The sequence below is a fragment of the Carlito syrichta genome, unplaced genomic scaffold (assembly GCF_000164805.1).
Source record: "Carlito syrichta isolate Samal-C Ts95f unplaced genomic scaffold, Tarsius_syrichta-2.0.1 Scaffold304341, whole genome shotgun sequence".
Lineage (NCBI taxonomy): Eukaryota > Metazoa > Chordata > Mammalia > Primates > Tarsiidae > Carlito > Carlito syrichta.
The window spans coordinates 480997-491908 of record NW_007248437.1 but is presented as its reverse complement, the minus strand read 5'-3'; the positions used below and the strand labels follow the sequence as shown (position 1 = coordinate 491908).

Sequence of the window (10912 nt, the reverse complement as noted above, 5' to 3'; positions counted from 1 at the left end):
GACTCCAACTCAAAAAAAAAAAAAAAGACAAAGTCAGGTGTGGTGACTCACGCCTATAATCCCAACACTTTGTTAGGTGGAGGCAGAGGTGAGAGACTTGCTTGAGCCCAGGAATTTGAGACAAGTCTGGGCAACATAGTGAGACTTTGCCTCTCAAAAAAACATCAAAAAACTAGCCAGGTGTAGTGGCGCATGTCTGTAGTCCCAGCTGCTCGGGAGGCTGAGGTGGAAGGATCACCTAAGCCCAGGAAAATGAGGTTGCAGTGTGCCACTGCCGTCCAGCCTGGGCAACAGAGTGAGACCCTGACTTAAAAAAAATTGCATTACTGTAGTACATTTATTAGCATTGATGAACCAGTATTGATGATGTGTTATTATTAACTAACTAAAGTCCATAGTTTACAACAGGGGTCACTCTTTGTGTTGTACTTACTATGGACTTTGGCAAATGTATAGTGATGTGTACCCACCATTGCAGTATGGTACAGAATAGATTCTCTCCCTTCCTCCCTGAGCCCTGGCCACTGCTGATCTTTTTCTTTTCTCCATAATTTTGCCTTTTTCAGAATGTTGTATAGTTGGAATCATATCATATGTAGCCTTTGCAGACTAGCTTCTTCTGCTTAGCATATGTGTTTAACGTTCCGCCATGTCTTTTTGTGACTTGATAGCTCATTTCTTTTTCTTATCTTTTTTCCTTTATTTCTATTTATTTATTTATTTCCTTCCTTCCTTCCTTTCTTTCCTTTCTTTCTTGAGTTGACGTCTTGCTCTGCTACCCAGGATTGGATTGCAGTGGCACGCTCACTGTAGTCTCAACCTCCTGGACTCAGGCGATCCTTCCACCTCAGTTTCCCAAGTAGCTGTAACTACAGGTGCGCACCACCACACCCAGCTAGTTTTTGTATTTATCGTAGAGACAAGGTCTCACCAAATTTCTCAGGCTGGTCTTGAATGCCGGAGCTCAGGCAATCCTCTTGCCTCTGCCTCCCAAATCTTTCTCTTTTTTGAGACAGGGTCTGACTCTGTCACCCAGGCTGGAGTACAGTGGCATGATCCTGGCTCACTGCAGCCTCAGCCTCCTGGGCTCAAGCAATCCTCGCACCTCAGCTTCCCAAGTAGCTGGTTCTACCGGTGCCTGCCACCACACCTGACTATTTTTGTATTTTTTGTAGCGATGAGGTCTCACTATGTTTCCCAGGCTGGTCTCGAACTCTGGGGCTCAAGCGATCCTCCTGCCTCGGCCTCCCAAAATGCTGGAATTGCAGGCATGAGCCACCATGCCTGGCCAATGACTTTATTATGATTTGTCCGCACTACACGCCTTCAGGATGTAAATGGAATTTCACAACAATTAAGTGCTCCCTATGTGTCTGGTACTAAGCAAGGTCTAGGTTCTGGGAAGTGGAAGAAAGGAAGTTGTTTCTATTTATTGTTGAAGACTTTCTTTTCTTTTATGTTGGAGATATCATTGCCATAAGATTCCCCCTTTAAAAATTTTTTTAAACTGTGGTAAAGTACTCGTAACATTAATTTGCCATCTTGGCTATTCTTTGTTTGTTTTTTGTTTTTTGTTTTTTGAGTTGGCATCTCACTCTATTGCCCAGACTAGAGTACAGTTGCATACTCATGGTCACTCCAGTGTCGACCTGCTGGGCTCTGGCGATCCTTCTGCCTCAGCCTTCCAAGTAGCCGGAACTACAGGCGCGCACTACCACACCTGGCTAATTTCTTATTTAGTGTAGAGGTGAGGTCTCGCCAAGTTGCCTGGGCTGGTCTTGATCCCGCGGGCTTAGGGAATCCACTCATCTTGGCCTCCCAACGTGCTGAGATTACAAGTTGAGCGACTGAACCCGGCCTTGCCTATTCTCAAGTGTACATTTCAGTGGTGTTAGTACATTCACGTGTTGTGCAGTCATCACCTCCGTTCATCTCCAGAACTTTCATCTTGCAAGACTGAAACTCCTCATGCCCTCCTTCCCCCAACCCCTGGCACCCACAATTCTTTCTTTCTCTTTTTTTAAATTTTTGAGTCAGGACCTCACTCTGTCACCTGGGCTGGAGTGCAGTGGCATGATCACAGCTCACCACAGCCTCTTAACTCCTGAGCTCAATCAATCCTGCTGCATCAGCCTCCTGAGTAGTTACGACTACAGGAACACCACCACACCTGGCTAATTTTTAAGTTTTTGGTAGAGATGAGGTCTTGCTACGTTGCCCAGGCTTCTACTTTCTGACTCTATGAATTTGGCTACTCTAGGATATCATGTAAGTGGAGTCATATGGTATTTGTCCTTTTGTGACTGGTGCATATCTGTTAACTTCATGTGTTTAAGTTTTGCCCACGTTGTAGCCTGTGTCAGAATTTCCTTCCTTTTTAAGGCTAAATAATTTTCTATTATATGTACATGCCACATTTTGCTTATCCATTCATCCATCAGTAGACATAGAGGTTGCTTCTCTCTCTTGACTATTGTGAATAATGTTGCTGTGAACATAGATATACATATATCTTTTCTGATCCTGCCTTCAGGACTGGGCATGGTGACTCATGTCTGTAATCCCAGTACTTTGGGAGGCTGAGGCAAGAGGATTGCTTGAGGCCAGGAGCTCAAGACCAGCCCTGTTTCTACAAAAATTTTAAAAATTAGCTGGGTGTGGTGGTGTACGCCTGTAGTCCTAGCTACTCAGGAGGCTGAGGTGGGAGGATAGCTTGAGCCGAAGAGTTGAAGGCTGCAGTGACCTGTGATCGTACCACTGCACCCCAGCCTGGTAGGCAGAATGAGACACTGTCTCTAAAAGGTAAAAAATAAAAGACCCTGCTCTCAGTAATTTGGGATAATTCATGTGCTGGATCATAGAGTAATTCCGTTTTCAGTTTTTGGAAGACTAGTCACACTGGTTTCCACCAGTGCTCTGCCATTTCACGTTCCCGCTGGTGGTTCACGAGAGTTCCAATTTCTTCACTTCCTCATCAAATATGCCCTTTTTAAAGCATGCGATGGATTGGTGTTTAGCATCCTCAGAGGGTTGTGCAACCATCATCACTATCTAGTTCCAGACCTTTTTGATCAACCCCCAAAGAAACCACATGTTCCAGACCTTTTTGATCAACCCCCAAAGAAACCACATACCCATTAGGCAGTTACTTCCTGAATCACCTCGCTTGGTCCCTGGCAACCATTCACCAATTTTCAGTCTCTATGGATTGCCTAATCTGCACACTTCATACACAAGGACTCATATCATGCGTGGCCTTTTGTGACTGGCTTGACATCACATTTCCCAGGTTCCCCCATATTGTCACATACTACCAAGGATGTTCTGAAAGTGGTTGCTCTTCACTGGTCTGCAGAGGTGATGTCCTTCTCCAGGCACTTGTGCCCGGGACGCTGAGCCCCAGCTTGGGGCTCAGCACCCCATAGCATCTTACTGGTTTTATGTTTGTCTTCTAGACCATGACCTGGTCGTATGGATGGAACAGTTCTCTTCCCGTGTACTATATTCGAGAGGGGAGCCAGAGAGTTCTTCTGTATGTCTGCGCCCACACTGCGGTCCTCTACAATGTTTTCCAGAATAATCAGTACCATCTTCAGGTATGGAGGGCTTTTCTTCCTGCAAATGGAAGAGGTTGTCTTTCACTTGCATGTGCCATTTGTTTTCTGTCTCGAGGGCTGCCTTCACTGTCTCTGTCATACTTTCCTGTGTCTTCTTGGAACCACAGAAATCCTGTCTTTAAAACACATGTTATTTTTCATTCTAATCAGAATCAACTTCCAAACAGCAGTTGATATTAATTTTGTAGTCATAAGAATTTAAAATATCTGTATTTTTTTACTTTTCTGCAAAAATACAGACAGCACAGATCCTGTCTCCACTGCGCTGTGGTGACACAAGGAAGCACAACTGTTCCTCAGGAGGCAGACCTGAGGGACATGCAGTCTCCGCTCCACTTTCCAAAGGGCTTTGATTCTTGCAGCTGTGTCAAGAAATGGGTGTTACCGTGCTCATTTCACAGAAAGAGAAATGGAGGCTAAGAGCAGTTCAAAGGCTTACGCATGCCTGCACTAGTGAATGGGGAGCCTAGCTCTCCTGACCGGGAAACACTAAGTGGGCCACTTGTCCTCCTGTCCTTACCCCCCAGCGGTGTTCCTTATTTCCCTTCTTTGAGCCCTCCCCACTTTCCCACGTGCCTGTCCACCTCACACCACCCTGCTGCCTCCATTCCCGACATTTTTGACCCCTTCAATTCACCATCCACCTATGCAAATGTCCTGTTTCTTGGTGTCTGGCTTTCTACTAGTTGTAAACAGTTTCACCTGACCTTTCCAGTAGGCGTGTGTTGTTAAGGACCTTCCTTAGTCCACACCTAGATCAAAAACATCATGAAGTGTTTCCCAAGTCAGTACTCAGCGTTGTGCCAGGGATCCAAGACACGTGGGTGCAACTTAAGGAATTTACTCTTTTGAAGTCCAGAAATATACATGAAAAAAACCAGCAAGCGGCTCCATGGAATGTGCTGTAGTGAGCACAGTGGCCATTGCGGAGGGAGGAGGGAGAGGTTGCAGTAGGCATGCTCAGATGCCCAGGGAGGGGCAGGCACCACAGATGGCTGAGATGGGGGGAGCACGCAGGCAGAAGTCCAGCCTTGCCAAGTCAGGTGGCGGGCCATGACCTTGACTGGATGGCATTCGTTCATTCCACAGACATTCATCATAGCCACTGTGTTTCAGACCATGGATCTATAGTCATGAGCAAAACAGATCTATATCCTGCTCTCATGGAGCTTGCAGTCTAGGGCAGAGACAGACGTCAGACAAGTGAATGATTACCCTACTTTAATGATTACAGAGTGTAACCAGTGCCGGAGAAGATGTGTGAAAATGCCCTAAGAGAAAAATCAGGGTGAGAGGGGACATCGATCGAGTGGGCAGGTGCTAAGACAGTGCTGTTTCTGCTGAGGCTTGGAGGATGAGATGAGCCAACCAAAGACAGTTTGAGGGTGGAACAGGGAGCTCCAAGTGCCCGGGCCTGGAAGGACAGCCAGTATGTCTGGTGCAGAGTGAAGGAGGGAGGTGAAGAAGGAGGGAAACAGCAGCCATTGCCCATCAGGGAATGCTGCCTTTTTGTTTCCAGAAGATTCCTCATTGTGTGGGAGAAAGGACTGTAGGAGGATAAGAGAAGTAACAGAGACCAGTGAGGAGCCTTTTGGTCTAGAGCTGCTCAGAGGCCTGATGTGAAAGTGTTCTAGGGAGACGGGGCTGGCAGAGAGGTTCAAGGTGGCTGGGGGCAGGGGAGAGCCCTGGGTTGGGAGTTGGGTGCATGCCTTGACCCCTGGGAAGCCATGGCTCTTGTGAGGAGTATAGCTTATCCTTCAGGGATTTTAGAGAGACAAGGTCTGAAAACCACTTACTAGGTGATGGAGAAACTCCAGGAAGGCCATCGGGAGTAGAATTTTCAGCCAGATGAACCTTGAAAGGAGTTGAGATCTCTCCATGGGGACCCTGCCCTTTCCTGATGGTACCCAAGGCTGGGCCACATTTTGAGTGTTTCAGATAATTTTCTCTTTATTTCAATAGGGCCACCCTAATGTCATCTCCTGCCTATGTGTCAGTGAAGACAGGCGGTGGATCGCCACAGCAGACAAGGGGCCAGATTGCCTGATAATTATATGGGACTCCTTCACAGGGTAGGCTTTGTGTGGTCACTCCCTCTCTGCTAATTTCTGTAGAGTATCTGCCACTGTGACTAAGCAAAGAATGAGTGATGCCTGTGCCTAGAAACTTGGTTTGTTGATGTTCCAGATAAACCGGGCTAAGTGAGACTGACTCACAGTAACCTAGCTCACACAAGCTCAAAGCATAAACCAGATGCCAAATTTGCCATTTACAATGAGAAACACTACTTTCACAAGGATAGATTTTCTAATTAGCCTGCCATTCTGCCTCTTCTGGGCAGTTTTTGTTTGTTTGTTTTTGTTTTCCTGAGACAGGGTCTTTCTCTGTTACCCAGGCTAGGGTACAGTGGTACAATCATAGCTCACTGCTGTCTCAAACTCCAGGGTTCAAATGACCCTTCTGCTTCAGCCTCCCAAGTAGCTAGGGCCAGGTGCACAACACCATGCCTGGCTAATGTTTTGATTTTTAGTAGAGACGAGGTCTCACTATGTTGCCTAGGCTGGTCTCAAACTCCCGAACTCAAACAATCCTCCTGCCTCAGCCTCTCAAAGCACTGGGATTACAGGCATGAGCCACTGCACTGGCCCTTGGGCAGCTCTTGTTTTTTGTTGTTGTTGTTTGGGGTTGGAGTCTCCCTCTGTCGCCCAGGATGGAGAGCAGTGGCACGCTCACAGCCACCGCAGCCTCGACCTGCTGAGCTCAGGTGATCCTTCCACCTCAGCCTTCCAAGTAGCTGGAACTATAGGCATGCACCATCACGCTTGACTAATTTTTGATTTATTGTAGAGATGAGATCTCGCCAAGTTGCCCAGGCTCATCTCGAACCCCTGGGCTCAGGCAATCCTCTCACCTCGGCCTCCCAAAGTGCTGGGATTATAGGTGTGAGCCACCGCACCTGGCCTGGGCAGCTCTTAGTGGTCACCACCAATTTATTCTCCTCCGCCCAGCTCTCTGTGTTTCATGCTGCCTGCCCTTCCTTCAGCTGGGTAATTTGATAGGTTTCCCTGTAATGGTTTTGGATGTGGCAGCAATGGAGGCTTTCCAAAGCTGCTGTTCTTCTGTAGCCTCTCTCTAACAGTTCCCCTCTGCTCACAGCCCACCATTCTCTCTCTCTTTTTAAAAATAGATTTTATTTTTGAGAACATTTTAGATTTACAGAAAAATTGGGATGATGGTACAGAAAGTTCCCATCTACCCCACACCCAATTTCTCCTATTATTTGCATCCTACATGAGTAGGATATGTTTGTTATAATTCATGAACCAATATTGATACATTATTATTAACTAACAACCAGAGTTCATTCAGATTTCCTTAGTTTATCCCTAATGTTCTTTTTCTGTCCCAGGTTCCCCTCTGGGATACCACAGAAGATTTATTTGTGATGTCTCTTTGGGCTCCTCTTGGCTGTGGCAAAGTTCCTCAGACTTTCTTTTTTTGTGTGGGTTGGTTGCTTGTTTGTTTTATACAGATAAGTTCTTGCTATGTTGCCCAGGCTGGTCTCGAACTCATGGATTCAAGTGATCCTCCTGCCTTGGCCTCCTGAAGTGTTAGGATTATAGGCATGAACCACTGCACCTGGCCTTTCCTTTCTTTGATGACTACAACAGTTTTGAGTGACAGTTTTGAGCGGCACTCGTTAGGGATTTGTGGGATGCCATCTATTGGAATGTGTCTGATGTTTTTCTTGTGATAATACTGTCAGAGCCTTGAACGCACTCTGATGTCTGAGAAGTGATTCTCAGGAGCCTTCTCAGCTCGGGTACATGGCATGCTCATTGTGTATCTCGGAGACCAGCCCGGCTGATGACAGAGGTTTACATACCTCCTGACTCTGGCACTGGAGCCAGGTCCAGAGAGCCAGTCTGGGCTTTGTGCCCTCCGTGTGCCTGCTTGTGTGATTTGTCCTCCTCCTCCCTTCCTGTGGCGACAGACTGGTGGACAGTCTCTGACTATCAAGATTGGCATCCTTTATTGCCCTTCTTCCTAACTCATAAAAGTCTAACAGTCGGCTTTTCTGGTCCCTTTTCTGACAGTGCATCAGACAAGGAATGAGGAATATCTGTGGGCTCGAGCAGTGCTACCCACATGTGGTCCATAACCTGAGCTGATCTGTGAGCCGGGACTGGCCCCTGCTGAACAGGAACCTCAGAAAATGAGAGCAGGCATTTGGCAACTTTCATAACAGTTGAGCTTGCTATGGTATTTATTTGTTTGTTTGTTTTTCTGAGTCAGGGTCTTACTCTGTCACCCAGGTGGGAGTGCAGTGGCATGATCATGACTCGCCACAGCCTCAAACTCCTGGGCTTAAGTGATCCTCCAGCCTTAGCCTCTAGAGTAGCTGGGGGACTATAGGCACATGCCACCATACCCGGCTAATTTTTTGATTTTTTGTAAAGATGAGGTCTCGCCGTGTTGCCCAAGCTGGTCTCAAACTCCTAGGTTCAAGCAGTCCTCCTGCCTTGGCCTCCCAAAGTGCTAGAATTGCTGGCATGATCCACTATACTTGCTATAATATTTCTATTTTGTAAAATTTGGTCTGCAATGGATTGCACTTTTTTTTTTTGAGTTGGAGTCTCACTCCATCGCTCAGGCCGAAGCACAGTGGCATACTCACTGCCACTTCAGAGTCGACCTGCTGGGCTCCAGCAATCCTTCTGCCTCAGCCTTCTGAGTAGCTGGAACTACTGGCGCATGCCAGACTTCGTCTCTACAAAAAGTCAAAAAATTAGCCGGGCATGGTGGCACACCCCTGTGGTTCCAGCTACTAGGAAGGCTGAAGTGAAAGGATCACCTAAGCCCAACAGGTCAGGGCTATGGTGGCCATAAGCGTGCCTAGGTGACAGAGTGAGATTCCTATTCAAAAAAAAAAAAAAAAAAAGAGAAAAGAATCGGCATCATGGAAGATGGGCTGAAGAGTGAACTTGCAGGGAGGGAGATCAGTTGGGAGGTTGTTGCAATTGCCCAGGCAAGAAAGGACAGGCAGAAGCAGTGGGGATGGCTTTAGAAGCTACTGGGGAGGAAGTAGCTACCACAGGACTTCTGGACGTTATAGCAGGATATGCCCATGGGACATCTGGGTGGAATGTTCTCCTGCAGCTTACTCATCAGTAAGAAGAGGAAAATACTGAGAGAGCCACTGAGGTGACCACTGGTATGTGGGTTTTTGTTTTTTTTTTGAGTTGGAGTCTCACTCTGTCTCCCATGCTGGAGTGCACTGGCACACTCATGGCCACTGCAGCCTTGACCTGTTGGGTTCAGGTGATCCTTCTGCCTCAGCCTTCCAAGTAGCTGGAACTACTCTGCACGCCACCACGCCCGGCTAATTTTTTTATTTATTGTAGAGATGAGGTCTCACCAAGTTGCCCAGGCCGGGCTCGAACCCATGGGCTCAGGCAATCCTTTCTCCTTGACCTCCAAAGTGCTGGGATTATAGGCATGAGCCACCGCGTCCAGCCTGTATTTGCATTTTTAAATACACATATGTGTACATCATCATGTGATTTTTTTTCTCCACAACATTTTTAGTGTGATCTTTCCCCAAACACAAATGATTGTGTTGTCCCTGATTAAAATCTTTCAGAGACTGCACATTGACAAATCAGCCTGTGTTACAGGGAATATGCACCCTGCCTCTGAGCCACGCAGAGACTTCTACCAGAAGTAAAGTGGCCTTGCCTGCATGCCTGGCCACCACCCGCAGCTGCTACTTGCTTTCAGCTGCAAGTAATAGAACATCCAGTTAACCACGAGGGAATGTTATGATCTCATGCAACGGGAAGTCTGTAAAGTCTGTCGGCAGAAGTGTGGAAGTCCTTCAAGTGTGTCTCTTCTCTGAAGCCTTTATTGACAGCCCTCCCCACATGGAGCTGGCCCCATCATAGTGTTGGTCTGTTGTCTTTTTCTTATCCATGAAACTGTCTCCCTACTAGATTCAAAGCAACTTGAGGGCAGTGATTTTTTAAAATTACAGAGTAAAAATTACAAATTACATGCTGGGTGCAGTCGAGACTAACCTGGGCTACTTGGTAAGACCTTGTCTCTACAATAAACCAAGAAATTAGCTGGGCATGGTGGCATGCGCCTGTAGTTCCAGCTACTTGGGAGGCTGAGCTGGAAGGATTGCCTGAGCCCAGCAGGTCGAGGTTGTGGTGGCCGTGAGCATGCCGCTGTACTTCAGCCTGGGAAACAGAGTGAGACTTCGACTTGAAAAACCCAAACAAGCAAACAAACAAAAAGTAAAGCATATCTGGTTAACAATTCAAATGCTATGTTGATATGAGTTTTATGATATCCCAAGTGATTACTTTGGAGACCCAGCAAAGATTATTCAGAGACTGTTTTGGTTTTAGAATTAATATTCACGTTATTAAAGTGACAAAGTAAAAATCGTAGTTCTTCCCTTAAGCTTTTCACTCAACTTCAAAATCTTACTCTAAAAATCTAGCATATTTTTGCAATCACCTTCAAGGAGGCTTTGATTAATGTTTGGCCCACTTTCAAATTTGGTTATTAACTCCTTTTAAACATTTTCAACTGCATTTAGAAATTTAAGTGGTAGCACATGCCTGTAATTCCAGCTACTTGGAAGGCTGAGGCGGAAGGATCGCTGGAGCCCAGCAGGCGAGGTTGCGGTGGCCGGGAGCGGCCACTGCACTCCAGTCTGGGCGACAGAGTGAGACTCCAACTCAAAAAAAAAAAAAAAAAAAATTTAAGATACTCAGTTTCATTACTTTTTTTTTTGTGGTAGTCTGATCAACAAATAGATCCTTCACCAGTACTCAAGTAATTATTGTAAATCTAGTAAATTAAGCATAAATATGGTAAGTCTTAAATTCTTTTAAGTATTCTAATATTGTTTATAAACCTAATACAATTTCAATATAAAATTACAAGTCTAAATAAACTACATACTTTAAATTAGAATCACAAATCTAATCTGTTAGAGACTCTGAGATGTCAAATTTACTTAAACAATAGACATTCCTTAAAAAAGGAACAAATTCTCCTCTCACAAATACGTTAACCATATAGGTCTAATTGACAACATCTTCTTTATATTTAATTCTTAGTATCTCCAGGGATAAGACACATTTTTCCCACTATGGGCTTCATTGTATCATTCCCACCAGTTCTGGGATTGCCTTCCTAAGTGAAGTTTTTTTTTTTTTTTTCCTGAGTTGGAGTCTCACTCTGTTGCCCAGACTGGAGGGCAGTGGCCACTCCCGGCCACC

The 10912-nt window shown here is 45.9% G+C and overlaps 1 protein-coding gene across 1 annotated transcript in view; it reads left to right on the top strand.

Annotated features, from left to right (window-relative positions):
- The window catches only part of WDR66 (WD repeat domain 66), an 89963-nt gene that overhangs the window by 16035 nt on the left and 63016 nt on the right, over nucleotides 1-10912 (top strand). The window contains exons 3-4 of the mRNA XM_008059741.2: nucleotides 3456-3596; nucleotides 5580-5689. Coding sequence (XP_008057932.1) covers nucleotides 3456-3596; nucleotides 5580-5689 — 251 coding nt within the window. The remainder of the gene's footprint in view (nucleotides 1-3455; nucleotides 3597-5579; nucleotides 5690-10912) is intronic.